Raw genomic sequence first — 17,200 nt, forward strand, 5'->3', positions numbered from 1 at the left:
AGATTTCTTTCTAGATGAGAATATTTAAAACATCCAGAAATCCCAACAATGCCTACAAACTGTGTTCATCTTATCCAGAGTCATCTAGGTATGGTGCATTATCAGTTCTGTAATTGGCATTATATCAATAGCTGGTGTTTGAAAAGCTCAGAACATACCACATAGCCTGATTAGTGCCACTTAGAAAAAAATACATGATTAACGCATCTGTGGTGCAAGCTGAAATTTAAAGAACTGTTGATAGTAAGGTTCTATAAGCAAAATGATTTCTGGCACATCCTCCTCTAGACGTTTTCTTCAACCCTTTAAAAATCCATGACATATTCAATATGTTCACCTTACAACTGACAAATATTACATGCTGTCAAATATATCCTCAGTGTGGAAGATAATATATATCTCACCTCATCAGATCCAGAGCGAAAGATAAGTAAATCAAAGGGGATGGCAGCAACCATATCAATGAGAAACCAGCCTTTGAAATAATGGATAGCGATTTTTCCTGGGTGGCTGACTACTTCATCATTTATGTTGACGTAAGTAGTGCGGAAGTTAATGACAATGTCAATTATAAACATGATGTCCACAATGAGGTCAATTATATAGAGGGGGTCACATGAATAGCTGCAGTCTGTCTGCTTCTCCTCCTGGTCTTCATTGAGCAAGAAAGCAGCTGAGTAGGGAGTGAAGACAGCTGTGTAGATGACCAGCAGTAGGATAAGCCAGTCCCATACTGCTTTGAAGGGGCTGTAGTGCAGAATGGTCCATCGATGGATGCGTGGTGCCTGCAACTTATACTCTGGGAGGACATCTGCTCCCAGTGATAGAACCTATCAGAGGAAAAAACAACAACATGCAGTTTCAGAATAGCTATATCGAGGACTATACATATATATATAAATTTTCTTTCTTCTTCGTAGGGTTTATGTGTGTTTTTCATATATATATATGACATCGAAATAAAACAGCTATAATAGTCTATTCAAAAATAATATATTTGCATAAAGATACAATTTATATGCTTTGCTTGGGGTTAGGGAAGAATAGGAAATAATAGAAAAATATCTTCATGTCATTTTAATAGTAAGAAAGAACCTGAGATTCACAAAAAAGAATATTTATTGGTTTGGAGATTGTATTACAGTATTATATTGCTTCATTTTTAAAATCATGGTTCTGACAGACTGAGCAGTAATTTAAAAATATGAAATGAAATAATAATTAATCATTTTAGATAAGAAAAGAGGCAGCTTATATGGAACCCCAGAATATCTTAATCATGAACAAACAGAAGAAAAGACATTGGGTGGGGCCTGTAGGAAATCAATACTACCAATAATATGGAACAAATCTTTAAAGGCTTTATAAGGTAAATTAAGAGGAAGAGTATCTGTGGAGATTCTCAGTCATCCAGGTCAGAGCTGTCTCAAAGCTGCTTTTTCAAAAAGCAACTGGATTTTTTTTTTTTTTTGAGGAAGACGAACAAAACATTTTACTTCTGATCCAAGAAGCTTCATTAGTTGTGATGTGGGAGGGGGAATGGAAGTATAGGTACTGACGGTTGAGACTGGATGCTGGGGGAATGGAAGGATAGGTTCACATTTTGATTCATACCACCCACTGGAGCACAAAATGGGAGTGATCAGAACTCTACACCACCAGGCTGAAAGTTTGCCTATCAGTAAAAAAGGAAAAGAACAAGAACTAAAACACATCAAGGAATTACTCAGAACTTGTGGTTATCCTAACTGTGCCTTCATCAAATCCAGAAAAAGATCCAGCAGGAGCTCCTCCATTACAGATAAAGAATAGAATAACAAACATAGCAACATTGTCATTCCATATGTGGCAGGAATATCTGAAAAGCTCAAGAGAATTTTCAACCAATACAACATAATGTACATTTTAAACCCAAGAATATACTAGAAGCTTGTCCACCCCAAGGATAAAACACCCAGACATAAATGGAGTGTAATGTGATATATGCAATACAATACAGTGATACATGTGCCAATCTGTACATTAGTGAAACAAGACAACCACTTCATAAGCGCATGGCACAACATAGGAGATCAAACCATCAGAACAAGATTCAGCGGTCCATCTGCATTTGAAAGACAAAGGTTACTCTTTTGAAGACAGCAAAATCCACATGTCAACCCTGAGGTGAATCTGGCTGAAACCACCTTCAGTGGGAGGGGGGAAATAGTTAGAGGGGGTTTGTAGCCAAAACAGTAAAGTTTTCCTGTGGGAACCAAGGACATTCTCACAGGTGGCTGGCCAGAGGAGGAACAAGTAACCAAGCAACCATCAGCCACCTGGATTGGACAGCATGACCAGTGTCTTGGGGGAAGGGAAACTGTTACTTTTAATTATGTGAAAGCCGTGGGAAATTTCAGACTCAGCTTTCACCAGTTGTGCCAATATGAAGTATCCAGTAAACTGTTGCTTGAGGAACCTGCCTGTCTCGGAGTTCTGTTTTCTATGAGTGCATTCCAAGTGCATTACTTGGAACGCTGACATCAAGCTGACTCTCTCCTAATTCCAAATTCTCCGATAGAATCGGAGCTGCTCTCTGGGGTCCTGAGCCCTGGCTGCTCACCTGACCTTTTGCAGGAGTAGTGAAGACTCAGGAAAGATTGCAGCGATGGAGAAATAAGAGGAGGAAATTGTGGGTGCCTCCTCCTCCTCCCTGGGGGCTGTTTAGATCCCTGTTGAGAGACAGTGGGTGGCTGAAGCGGTGACCGAGATCACTTTCCAGATGATGACCTGGCTGAAAGTCTGTGCCAAATGGCTGGACGCAGGGGAATTCTATCAGGCCGAGGAAGACTTCAGGTGCAGGAAGTCGATCCAGGGTTTGGTGAGAGATGTGCCAGTGACCTTGATGCAGGAGTCGATGATCACCATCCATGAATGGAATGCAAAGGGACCATCCATGAATGGAGAGCAAAGTTGGATGAGTCCTGGGACTGGAAATACTGGACAGCAGTCCACAGCCAAACCCTGGAGGGCCTGCCAGAGTGGTTTGACGGGTTGAGCTTGGAAAGCCTGGAATAAGCACGCTGGGTTGATCCTGATCCTGACCCAGCCAATCTTGACCTTGACCTTCCCCCACCAGGATCAAGCCTCTATCCCAGAAACTCAAGTGGCTAGCCCTCTGCCAGCTTCATCATCGCAGTCAAGCCCCAGACCATGGTGCAGAACACCAAGGCAGCACCGAGTAGGGACCCCATCGGGTAACCCTGTCAGTCCTGGAAGCCATCTTTTACTTTGGATCTTCAGGCCTGCCATGTTTAGTGCTGTGGGAAACTGGGAGGGGTGATTGTATGTAGTTGGGGAGATATCTAGCCATAATAACATTCTTTTTTCTGAGAGTCAAGGACATTCTCCCCTGCACCTGGGGTGGTGTGACTGGAGGCATCTCCAGTTGGGATGATGCATTGATTGGACCATGTGATGGACATGTGGGTGCTGGGGCAGGGACTTGGACTTTCTTTTGGGTGGGAAAACCTGGAAGCTTTCAGATTTGGGTTTTCCCAGATGTGCCAATATGACATATCTAATAAAATGGAACTTTGAGGAGCTTCTAGCCTCGGAGTCTTCTTTCATTGGGGGTGTAGTCCAAGATCCTGAGCCCTGAGTGTTGACTCAACACATTAAGACTCAGGGAAGATGAAGGAAGACAAGGGGGGGACCATGGGGGCTGGGTTGATGGTCTACGTCAAGATCATCTGTGGTGAAGGCAGCAGAGGCCGCTGAAGTGGAACCCCGACAGGGTGCCCAGCCCAAAGAGCCAGAGTCCTGGCAAGCTGCTCAACTGGATCCTTCTCTGTGGGGCAAAGCCATGGGAGCCATGCCACCCCAGGAGATGTTGACTGGGGTGATGATGCAGGAAATCATCACAAATGGGAGCAAGAAGAGCAGAGCAGACCCAAGCCCTCGAATGGAGAGCATCAGGACCAGCCGATCTCAATGACTCCCGAGAGTGAGGCTTCCCATCGCTATTGTGCAGCCAGTCGCCTACTGGAGTAGTTCAGCCAGCTTAGCATAGGCAGCATCACACAACTTCCTGGTACCCCAGATGGACTCTGGCTCAACCCATGTTCACCTTCCCAGGCCAGGAGGCTGCAGCAGCACAGAGTGGAGCATCTACCTCCTTTCACTCAGCATGAAGCAGATCGTACCATAGCCTCACACATTGGGCCCGATCTACCAGAGTGACAGCCCCTGCTGGAATTGGAATGGTGCAGCAGCAAGGTCTGTTAAGTCAATCCAGTCTAGCGCTACAAGGGCCACAATTCGGACTATTGGGACCAGCACCCCACCTCAGCAACCAGTCTTCAGATTGTCTCTGGCTGACCAGATCACTCCTGGCTGGGCCTTCTACCCCAGCCAGGGGTGGGTGCAATACCAGTGGACACCAGCTCTGGTCCTGCAGCCAGCACTGGCCCAGCAATCAATGCTGGTCCAGCCGCTGGTAACAGTCCCACCACCGGAAACTATCCTGAAACTGGTCCTGCCAGCCGCTCCCCCTCCGCAACTTAGAGTGACATTTGACAGGACCCAAGGAAAGCTGGTCTACTTCCTCAATTGGGTCTGGGCCCATATTGATCACTATGGGGACCAATACCCAACCGATTGAGACATGATTTCGATGATTGCGGGTGGCATGAATGAAGGAGACGTGGCAGAGTGGATAGCTGAGGTACATGATGAGGGAGCCCCTGAACTAGATGATGTGGACAAATTCGTCCAACTGCTCCGAGGCCAGTTCAAAGACACAGCCCACTGAGTAAAAGCCGAAGTCCAGATCAAAGCCTTGAAACAAGCAGGCCGGCCTACCAAAGAATTAGTGTGGGAATTCCGAAGACTGGCTGGAAACTGAGGGACTGGCCTGAGCACCTCCTCATTTACCACTTCAAAGAGGCCCTTGACCCAAGACCTCAGAGAAGCTTCAGCATCAGGGGAGTCCTGGAGCATATACAAGCCTGGTACAACACAGCAGTGGCCATGGACCTGGAAATCCCTGCCCCATAGGAAACCAACTGCAGAAAAACCAGCAAGAAGACCCCTAGGCCGCTGAGCCTCAGCAAAGCCACCTGAAGCACCGCAACCCACACTGTCTGGGATGATCAAGTGCTACCGGTGCTGCCAGCACGGACACAGAGCATCTGTGCCCCTGCCCGGTTCCTCAAGCTCGGACCGCCTCTGCACCCTGGGGAAGAAAAACCCTTTGGAAGCCACTGGACAAAGGAAATATATATTAAAATATATTTGGCAAGGGAAAAAAGCAAGAATTAGCTTAAAAATATTGCAGGATTCAAGAAACAGAGGATGCTTTGGATTACCTAATTAGGAATTGTATTATCAGGCAGCGGTATTAACATGGATGAAAGAATGGATTGCATTGAGACATACAAGACTATTGACTTTGGAGGGCCACGACTTAAACTGGGTTGGCATGCCTTCTTGTGGTATGGGAAAAGTAAAATATATGGTTTCTTTCAAAGAAATTACATAGGGAATGCTCCATTGTTAGTATGGGAGAAAATTAGAGAACAACATTATTTGAGGATACCAGTTTAGCTTTCAACAATGGAAGCACTGATCTACCCAAACATTATTAACATGGGAAATATTGTTAGATATAAAGATATTTTGAATGAAAAGGGGAAACTTAAAACTAAACAAGAACTGAGTGATCAAGGGATTGACATAGCGTGGTATTCACAAGTGCAGATACATTCTAGATATGAGAAAGATGCTAAATGATATGGTTTCTATAAAGAATTAATAGAATTAGATAAGATATTAACAGGGACAGAAGAAAGATTGATAAAAAAGCTGTATAATTACTTATTAGCCATTAAACTGGAAGATGAAAAAGTGAAGGAGACAATGATGACATGGGCAAAAAACTTTGGTTACACAATAGAATTAGATAAATTGCAGAAGTTGTGGGAAAGGAACTATAAACTAACAATGTCAAGTGGATATAAAGAAAATCTGTATAAGATCTTTTATAGATGGCATCTTGCACCAGTGAGATTGCCAAAGATGTTTAAAGATAAGTCAGCTAAATGTTAGAAATGCCACCAGATATGGTCATATTATCATATGTGGTGGACATGTGTAGAAGCAAAAAAATATTGGATAAAAATACAAATGTGGCTGGAAAAGATGATAAAGCAGCACATTTTATTTATTTATTTATTTATCAGATTTATATGCCGCCCTTCTCCCGTAGGACTCGGGGTGGCGCACAACAATAAAACAACCCGACAATAGATAAAAATTAAATAATATTAAAACCAATTAAAATCCCCAAATCCCCAAATTAAAATCCACGGCAGATCAGAGAAGTTGCTGAAAGAGCCATGTCTTTAGGTCGGCGCGGAAGGTGCGGAGGTCGGGGGCCGTCTGGAGCCCGGTGGGCAACCCATTCTAGAGGGTCGCTGTGACCACAGAGAACGCCCTCATCCTGGGGACCGCCAGCTGACACTGTCTGGCTGAGGGGACCCAGAGGAGGGCAGCCCTATGTGAGTGCACTGGGCGGTGGGAGGCCGGTAGGAGGTGATCCTGCAAATACCCCATTGACTTAAAACCAGAAATATTTCTGTTGGGGATTTTACCTGAAACTTATAGTAAAAGGAATCCATATTTAATTATACACGTATTAACCTAGAATTGTATTTGCACAAAACTGGAAAAGTGGAGAGATCCCTACTGATGAGAATGTGATTAGGAAAATATTAGAATGTGCAGAAATGAATAGATTAATGCTTGCTATAAAGGAGAAAGAACAAACTGTATATTATGTGACATGGGAGTTAATTTTATGAATGGTTGGAAAATAAAAATAGAAGTTAGAAATAAACAGAGATCAGTGAAATATAGAAAACATGTTAAGATAGAGAAGCAAACAATATGATTTTTATTAATATGACTATCACAATATTATATTTAATATTATTACTATTATATTCTTATTAGAAGATACGTTAAGAGGGAGAAATGAATAGATGTATTATACTCATTATTATTATTATTGTAAGATTAGAGAATTAATATCAATGTAATGAATACTGTTGTAAATTTTGATTGTTATTGCACAGAGATATTTGTACCCAGATGACACACTGTTTAATGGAAGATGGAATGTTTAAGTTAAAGAAGAAGAAGAAGAAGAAGAAGAAGAAGAAGAAGAAGAAGAAGAAGAAGAAGAAGAAGAAGAAGAAGAAGAAGAAGAAGTTGGCCTTTTCCCTGAACCAGGTGTGGGCTCACATCAACGACTATTGTTCTGACTATCTCACTGACCAGGCTATGGTGCGAGTATAATCGCCTGCCTGGAAGGGGAAGAGGAAGCATAGAGTGGGTGAACCAGCTCTATGATGAGGATGCATCAGAGCTGGGAACACTGATGTCTTCTTGCAAGAACTGAGGTCCAGATTTGAGAATGAATCCCAGACCCAGGAAGCTGAAGCAGAAATCTGCGACATTAAGCAGAAGGGTCGTCCTGCCAAACAGTATGTCAGGGAGTTTAGGAGAAATGTGGGAAAGCTGTGGTGATGGCCTGAGTGACTTCTGGTCCACTTCTTCAAAGATGGACTGGACGCAGGGCTGCTTCACACATATGTCTGTCGAGGAGTCCCCAACTGCATCAGTGAGGGGTACCAAATGACAGTGGCCATGGACCTCAAACTCAACTGGCACAAGAAGCGTGGACCAGCCGAGAAGAAATCAAAAAGCCAGACTGAAAAATGCCAGCTGGGTCATCGGTCTAGCCCATACCAAGCTGAGGAGCAACCGAGGGGACCCCCCCAGGGCAGCCCATCAAATCTCCACTGTGACCAGCAAGGCCACCGAGTGGCCGAATGCCTGGCTCCAGCTCCAGACTTGGGGGAAAAGGAGAAACTTTTACTTTTAATTAGGTGAAAGCCATGGGAAATTTCAGACTCAGCTTTCATCAGTTGTGCCAATATGAAGTATCCAATAAACTGTTCTTTGAGGAACCTGCTTGCCTCGGAGTTCTGTTTTCTATGGGTGCATTACTTGGAACGCTGACACCACATTTTGGATAGAGAGGATTCCACTTACCTTCGCTACTGGTTTGGGACTGTGAGCGTGCGTGCGGTGCTTCTGCACATGCGCAGAACCTTCTGTGCATGTGCAGAGCATCCGTGATGACGTCTGTGTGGGTGAGCGGAGCCTCCTGCCACTGCCATTACTGGTTCGTCCGAAATGGGGCGAACTGGTAGAAACCCATCACTGCTCTAATTCCATACTAAATTGCCAAGTTCAATTGTGATAGTGGACAGGAAATAATGAAAGCTTATTCAAAACTAAAAAGCTTAAAAACTATCCCCAGAGTATTCGACTATTTAAAATAAAGCTGTTTTAAGCATCTTCAGTGTGAAAACAGGTCTAATCTGAAATACCATATATTCCTAAATTCTCTATTTCAATATACTGCATTTGGAACAATAATAAAAGGGAATGCAAACTCCTTACATTTGATACTGCCTCATTTACCTTCTCTCTCTCCCTCCCTCCCCCCCATCTCTCCCTTTCCTTTATTTTTAAATGTAGGATTAGTGAATTTGTGAAATATCTTTATTTTTTCTTGTTTATTTTTATTAGCTGATTTATAATCTTTCTTGCCTCAAAACACACTGAAAATGCCTAAACTTTGAAATAAAGGTGAAGGAAATACAGATCTTTATTATCACATGCTTTTTCTTACTGGGGCAAATATTTGCTTATAAATCTTTTCTGTGAATTTATCTAATAGCCAATAGCAATCTAAATAATATGATGATTCAGAAAGTGTTTTGAGATAGGAATTTGAAAAAAAATGGCACTATAGTAGTATTTAATAGGCTTGTCAGTGACAATACTGTCATCTGCTTTGTACTTTGGAGGAGGGTGACAGTATTAATATATGAATACAAGAGGGTGATCTGCTTGCAGGATATTAATCCAGAAGAAAAGAAAATGAAGTATCTGGTAGATTCTATTTGGCCAATCCTCAGGGTACTTGTTCAAGGCAAAAAGTGGATGTAGCAATGCTACTGAGACAGTTATAATGGTTTTGTAGGAAGTTAGCACCCACCCCTCTCCTAGGAAAATGAGATATTTTAGGAAATATTAAAAGGGCAGAATATTTCCTCTAAAAGGGAGGCAGAAACTCAGCCCCCCACCTTTGTCAATGGACCATTAAGGCCTGAGCCAGTCTATTCTACATAACAAAGGTCTACCTCCTTCTAGCAAAGCCATAATAGGAATTGTCCAAAGCCCCTTCATTACATCATCAAGCAGCAAGGCTCAACCTTGGGACTCAGGACAAATTACAGAGTTGCCCCTGCATGGCCCCGTGGGAGTCTAACAACCAATCAGAATACAATCTCAAATTCAAAGCCCAACAGAGGGCATAGAACAAAGGCACTCTCAGCATCTTGCCCCTTTTCTGCTCAGGATCTCAAGCCATGTGATCCTGTTCATCAATAAACCTTCTTTCCAAGCAACTTCCATGAATCCAGTGTCTTTTTCCCCACTTGGAACTGAACCCAGAAGGATATTTCTTCCAACAGTTTTAAATCACAGTTGCCATAACAAACACCACAAGAAGGGACAACTATTAGTCTCTGGTTTAGTGGGAAAGTAATATTAAATAACAGCTACAAAACAAGTGACTGACTATGTAACTCTTATAGGAGGAATCCAATTTTTTTGTGGATGTGCAAGTACTATCACTGGAATATACTAGATATGGAAAGATGAATCTGTGCAGAAAGATATGGGAGGCAGATGTCAAACAGGAATGCTCCTGTTAACTTTTGTAACTCCCCTCCACCCGATATTTTGTACTGCCTCAGAAATTTATATATTTATTTTTAAATTTGTATACCGCCCTTCTCCCTGAGGACTCAGGGCGGTGAACAGCCAAATAAAAACATAAACTACAAACATTAAAATACAATTAAGAAGATATATATAAATTTGGCCCCATGATTAAAAACAATAACAAAGGATTGCATCATGGCATATTGTGACACTGAAATCAACACCTATGCAGAAGAAGATTGATCATGATGAAATGTCATTAAATCTATGTTCATCTGCAGTAATCACATCAGTATATTTTCTCCATGATTATCTTTCCCCATCCTAGTCCTTTGGAGTTTCTAAGTGTACCCATCATTCTTCACCTTTCTACTAGTTGTCCTCTTCTTTTTACCTCTAAATCTTTGCATAATATCATAGTGAATTCAGAGTCAGAGGAAAACCAGTGACAAGCAGCCTGTGCCAGAGCCAGCTCAGAAGTGCTGACAGATGACAAGTAGCCAGCTCCAGCACCATCAGACTGATTGCCTCTGAGCAGGCAAAGGGTGTAGGGCAAAACAGCAAACAGCAGATACATCTACTGTTGCTCACTGAAGATGAGGTCATGGAATTACCACTCACTCTCAACACAAAAGCTCAGGGAACTGCAGAGAGTAGAGCAAAGATGTTCTGTGAGACTGCTCACAAAAAAGGAATCTTTCCCCCTAAATGGGCTACACTGGGACTGTTTCTAATAAAATGTAGCAGCAAGTCCATATTGACCTATGCCCATTAAGTTCCATTCAGAAACATATTATAGAAATTTGGAGGGGAGATGGGAATAGTGGTAGTAATATTGAAGAATCCTTCAGTACTATGTCTACTCTCCTCGGTCTTAATCACAGACATACATTCACTCTAGATCCAAAACCCAATATAGGTTAGATCAGAATCAGTCTATCTTCTGTGAAGCAGTACATCCAATAATTGTTATTACAGTGAAATAATGTATACTTTTTTTACTATGAATTTACCAGAAACCAGAGGCAGAGATTCAACCCAGCTGAAGAAAATACGTTTTTACATAATACGTCATTAACATGGGTGCCTTGCTTAACAATTGCTACTACTTAGTAAGTCAAGGACTAACTTCAATATAAAATAGAAGAGTTCAATTGTAATAGCAAAGATGTGACATAGGTGATTATATAACAAAGGACAAATTATTTTATGTCCAAGCTCCATGTTAAGTTGAATCAGAAGAAAACCAACAATGTCCACAATATAGCATTGATCGTAAACCTATCATTTAGATTACTCTTTCTGCAGCAATGGAAGAGTACAGATATAACCACATAGAGGAATCAATTGTGAAAATATCATAACTGGTAAAAAGGGCAAAACTGACCTGTTTGGTCAGGAAGAAAGCAGTAAGTGCTTTTCTGAGAACATTTATGGACTTATTACTAAAAGAAGAAAAAAGTGAAATGATGATTTATGGATTTAATGACTGAAAAAGATGGGGATTACAAAAGGGACTGAATGGATCTCTGAAATAGTTAAGAGCGAGGGAGGGGAAATGATAGGTTTGTATTTGTTGAAAAGACAATAGGAAATAATTTAATTCCTTTAGTTATCACTGTTTTTTGTTTTTTTGCATTTTTTTCTTTACACTTTATTCTCTTTTTTCTTCTCTCTATTTCTCTCTTTTTAGATTTGTCTTTTATTTATAAAAAGTCTACATGTACTCTCTCCCTCCCCATGTGTGTGTGTGTGTGTGTGTGTGTGTGTATCTAACCCGTAACTACATTATCATCCTTAAGAACCATGCTAAGTCATATCCATAATAAAAACTGTGCCAAAAGAAGAGGCAACGGTTATTGCTGTGGGATGGTAGTGAGATAATAATAATGTCGTGAATACATAGGGGGAAAATACTACTGGGGCATATTTGTACTGTATCCAAAGCAATTTAAAATGTACTGCTGTACATTTATGTTTAGATTATTTATGTGTGTATTTTCTTTCAGCTGAATTTGCCTTCCTCCACCCTATTAGTGATTCATCTTCATGCTACCTCTCAGAAGCCACATACCTGAGTGACTTTTTCAGTTACATTCTGGGTGCGTTCTGTTACTTTGTGCGGGGCGATTATCTCAATCTCTGTGGTAGAGCCTGAACGATGCTTCTCGAGGTTGAATTCCACAAAGTTGAGGGTGAACTGTGGAATCTGGCTGATTGTCCTATATTTCATGAGGTTTGCATCTGATGTGGAATTCTGGTTGAGTTTGGCTTGGGAACTTTCTGGGGGAAAACAAATAAAATATTTTTCTAGTTAGGTTTTTTGCAAATGAAGATGCCTAAACTTAATTATGCAGATCAACTCAATGTTGTTGGGTTGTTGTTTTTTTAACAGCAAAATGGATAGGAGAGACGATTTAAAGGCTATAAGATCAAAGTTTTAAACAGATAGATTGGTGGGATTTCCCTTCGTTTGGTAAAAACCTTGAGCGATAAAGAAGTAACTCTTCATTCTGTGGAATTTTGATGTTTTGAAATATGATTAAAAAGCTTTTACAATAAACAATATTGTACTTTACACTTTATTTTGTATCACCATTTGTAATCATTTATTTATTTAATTTAAAGAAATGCATATAATATCAAAGGGCAAACAAACTCCTCACGGTTTCTAAAATAATTGCCCACATAATCATTGATATTAATTTAAAAAAATTAATGAAAACAATAATAGCAAATTCTAAAAGCATTCTGTCCTAGTTTAGGACTGTTAACTAAACATTCTGTTTAGTTTAGATAACTAAAGCCCAATACACATATTCAGCTCAAAACTATCTTATAAAATAGCCAGAAAATAAATAAATTATTTGCATTTTTTCTAATAGAAGTCTACACAAGATATTTATAAATATACAGTATTGTAATCAATCAGTCAATCAAAATTCCAATGAATTCTGAATGAAAAATAATTATGAAAGTAATGGAAAACATTCTACAGATACTCCTCAACTTACAATCATAATGAAGCCTAAGTTGTGATAATTGTTAAACAAGGTGCCATGTGATCACCTACCTCACTTAACTGCACCTATCCCTATCTCCCCAATGAGGTTGTTAAGTGACCATGCAAGTAGTTAACTGGAGCATGGGGGTGCCTCAGGGGTGGAGGAGTCCTTGAGAGGCCCAGCTCATATGGTAGCACCTCCCCAGGTCACACACTACTTGCCCTGTTTCTCCCAAACCTTCCGTACTTCCTGAAGCAACCTGTGCTTTGCTTCCCACTCTTCAGTGTGTCTGCAGGCCTTGGGTGTGCTTCCCACTCACAACATCCTTATTTGTTTGTTTACTTATGCAACACATTTTCCATTCAGAATCCACGCAGAAATGTTCGTTTGCAAATTTTATCTCAGTTGGCCTTAAAAATCACTTAGCTTAATTGTTATAATGGGAAAATGAAATCTGCAGCTAGCTGTATAATTTTGAAATATTTATAATATTGGTATCTGAACATTTTTGCCAAACTACTACTAAAAATTCTAAAATTCTTTTTTCTTCTTAATCCTGTTGAAGTAACACTTTAATTTTATCAGCCTACTAGGCTATTACAGGATAAATGGCATTTTCTCCTGAATCAAGATACTGTTCAACGATTGCCCAGGCTTTGCACAGACAAATGGGTACTTTTAACACTGTATTACTCTTATTGTTATGGACTGATAGGTTCATTTCAGCCCTCTTTGGTCAGCTCAGAAAGCAAATAAGAAATAATGGCTTGATTCTGTATTCTATTACTCTTTCCATATCAAATTCAGCTCCTAGAGGTTTTAGCATTGTGTTCCAGATTTTTTTGCCTCATTACCCTGGCTGGATCCATTTGCTTTATTCCTTTCATCCTTTATTAATTATCCATTATTCATTACCTTTTCGTTTCTTCTATTTGCAGGAAAAAATCCCCATCTCTTTCCTTTCCACGCCAGATGCACTTTTTGAACTATCCCATAACTGCCCCTACTGTACGTTACAAAACTTTCCATTTCTGAATGAATAAGGCATGATGGACAGTTTGTTCTAGGAATCTAATATGCCTAAAAGCATTTGAAGATACTTAAAATAAACTTCAGAATTACTAAAATATATAATTTGGGAGGGAGAAGGTAGTGCTATTCTTGTTGTTTTCTGCAGGTTCTGTTCCTTCTGATTTAAAGGAACCAGAATGCTAAGGTAGATGACTTTTCATACTTCATTAAATAGCCATGTTTTCAGCACACTGGCTGAAAGAAATGACAGTGTCGACTACAGAAAAAGAATTAGATATCCAGTCCATTTTGGCAGTGGTGAGAACTATCCAAAAGCATTCTAATGATTATTTTTTAAAAGATCTATCTTTGTCTAAAATGGTATGCATGGATCTGTTAAGTTTCTTGTTTCAAAATCACTAGCTTTGCTGTGACTTCCAGTTAGAAATCAATGTATAAATCTGGGAACAGCACTTTATGGGATTGCTTGACCATCTTTTTCCAGCCTGAATACAGAGAAGAGATAAGAACAATTAGCAAGAGATCCATGGGACATTGTTGTACACGTTTTCTCTCAATCTGCTCCAGATTCCTCTCCTTTCCCTGAATGGGGAACTGATCCAAACCTCTGGCAGAAAGTGATCTTTGCAATCCCAGGGAAATCAACTGTTATGCTCAGGCTCAGTGGTGTGCTGAGAACAGATGCATTCTCCACCTGAGGCCCTTCTTCTGTTTCAAATTGGGCATAAGCTTCAGCTTCCTCAGTTTTAAGAAATCCTCTCTGGGCTTTAAGACAGCCACGAGAATGTGTTTTATTAAGAGAAAAGTAAAAGTAAAGAGAAAGAGCTGAGAATAGTTGATAGCCACATTATTGTATCTACTCAATATAATTTTTCCCCAACATTGCTTTAGTCTCTGTCAATGGTTGGGGGATTACATTTGCTTCACAATACTCCATTTAGTGGTATATTCAAAACATTTGTCCTACTTAGTGATTTTTGCAACTGTTATGTAGGTTAAGATAGAGAGCTAAAGGGGAGACAGAAAGGGAGGGAGGGAGGGAGGGAGGGAGGGAAAGAAAGAGAGGGAGGGAGGGAGGGAGGGAGAAAGTTTACCATAGGCTACCTATTGATATAATAGCATAGGTTATTTTTAATTAGACATTTCTTGGTATATGGCTGTTAACCAATATGTTATTTTAGATGTAATCCAATCTAAATTAGTCATATCAAGCAAATGAACTGGATTTAAGTTAATTATGATTAACATTTCATAATATTTACAAAGGAATTTCAGTACAACTGATCTACTTTAGATTCAGCCCACTTCAGCAATATATTCTTTTTTTATTTTTTAAAAATAATTTTTATTGAGTATTTTACATTTTAAAATAAAATACACAGTAGGCAAAAAAAACCCAAACCCAAAACCAAAACCCAAAAACACACACACACATCAGACGTTAAAATACAATACTAACTACAGATATTTACAATTTTACAACTTTCTGCATCGACTTTGGTCTTTACTCTTAGCTTTTATCCTCCCGCTTCTTCTCTTTATTTTTAAATATTCATAATTAACTGTTTTGTTAGCAGGGTCATTATTTACATTCATATCCAGTATGTTAATATCAAATTTCACTTTATATTCTTATTTCTTAATTTGATTTCTGTTTTCCAACCATGTATAAAACCTATTCCACACTTTATAATAATCCGAGTCTTCTCTTTCTTTGATCTCCATAGTTAATTTATCCATTTCGGCGCATTTGAGGATTTTCTTTTTTATCGTTTCTTTTGATGGTGTATTGGTCGACTTCCACATTTGCACTAAAGTAATTCTGGCCGCCGTTAGAATATGCAATATAATATAATAGAGATTTTTTTCCATTTTTCTATTAATCATTCCTAGGAGGAACATCTCTGGTTTAAAATCTATCTTTTGGAGTATAATCTCTTCTAACCACCCATTAATTTTATACCAAAATTTCCTCACCTTAGGGCACATCCACCACATGTGGTAGTATGTCCCTAATTTGTGACCACATCTCCAACATTGAGGTGATAAATTGGGGTACATTTTTGCCACTCTCGCTAGTGCTAAATGCCACATATAAAACATTTTATAGTTGTTTTCTTTGATACTGCCATGGTCAATTTATAATTTCCCCCCCACAATTTTTCCCATTTATCCAATTCTATGGAATGTCCGAAATTCCTAGCCCAACTTATCATCGTTTCCTTTACTGTGTCTTCTTCCAATTTGTATCCTAATAATTATAGATATTTGTAATCATTTTTCTTCCCGATCCTAATATTAATTTATCTAATTCCAATTGTTTCCTGTTTATGCCAAATTATTCCTTATCTTTTTTAAATCTAGTTTTGATTTGTAAATATGGCCACCATTCCAAATTTATTCCTTGTTTTTTTCAAATCTTGTATTGATTTTAATTCTCCTTTTGTGTCTAATAAATCTGCGTATCTCACTATTTTATCTAGGTCTGTGGTATTTGGATGTATCATTGCTTCCATTGTAGACAACCAAACTGGGACTTTCATATAATGATTCTTTTTAAACTACTTTCAGTAGTGCATCCCTTACCTTATGACGTTGAAAATAAGTGTGTGATTTATTTTTCCCATCCCATAAAAAGCCATGCCAACCAAGTTGAAGGTCATGGCCTTCTATCGTTAATATCCGCTTATTTTTAAGTTGTATCCAATTTTTGAGCCATGTTAGGGATGCCGCTTGATAGTAAAGTTCCCATTCTGGTAAACTGAAACCTCCTTTTTTCCTACTATCTTGCAATAATTTGAATTTAATGCACGGTTTTTTTCCCTGACCATATAAATTTTGATGTCAATTTGTTCAGTTGTTCAAAAAAAGTTTTCCCTAATGTTATTGGTACTGTTTGAAATAAATATAGTAACTTGGGAATATGTTCATTTTTATCGTTGAAATTCTTCCAATTAATGATATTGGTAATTTAGTCCAGTTATCCAAATATTTTCGTATTTGTAATAGGAGTGTATCGTAATTATCCCTCTTTATGGTAGTACTACTTTTCTGATAGCCAAATTCCTAAATATTTAATTTTTTTTGTTCTCGAGATTCCCAGTTCCTCCTCTAGTTGTTCACTCTGTCTGATGTTTAAATTCTTAGTCAATATTTTAGATTTGTCTTTGCTCATTTTAAATCCTGCTACAAATTGGTTTATGTCTTATAGTAAAATAGGTCCAGATTCTAAAGGTTCCTCAATAATAAATGCCAGATCATCTGCAAATGCTTGGACCTTATATTCTTGTGACTAAATTTTTAATCCCTTTATTTCCGAA

At 39.3% G+C, this 17,200-nt stretch overlaps 1 protein-coding gene across 2 annotated transcripts in view; it reads right to left on the reverse strand.

Annotated features, from left to right (window-relative positions):
* KCNH6 (potassium voltage-gated channel subfamily H member 6) overlaps positions 1–17,200 on the reverse strand; it is a 111,192-nt gene that overhangs the window by 33,676 nt on the left and 60,316 nt on the right. For both annotated transcript variants that reach the window (XM_060691736.2, XM_087892282.1), the window contains exons 4-5: positions 11,918–12,126; positions 405–830 (exon numbers count right to left, since the gene is read on the reverse strand). In XM_060691736.2, the coding sequence (XP_060547719.1) occupies positions 405–830; positions 11,918–12,126 (635 nt within the window). The remainder of the gene's footprint in view (positions 1–404; positions 831–11,917; positions 12,127–17,200) is intronic.

Source organism: Pantherophis guttatus, chromosome 4 (genome assembly GCF_059756535.1).
Source record: "Pantherophis guttatus breed Tessera chromosome 4, ASM5975653v1, whole genome shotgun sequence".
Classification (NCBI taxonomy): domain Eukaryota; kingdom Metazoa; phylum Chordata; class Lepidosauria; order Squamata; family Colubridae; genus Pantherophis; species Pantherophis guttatus.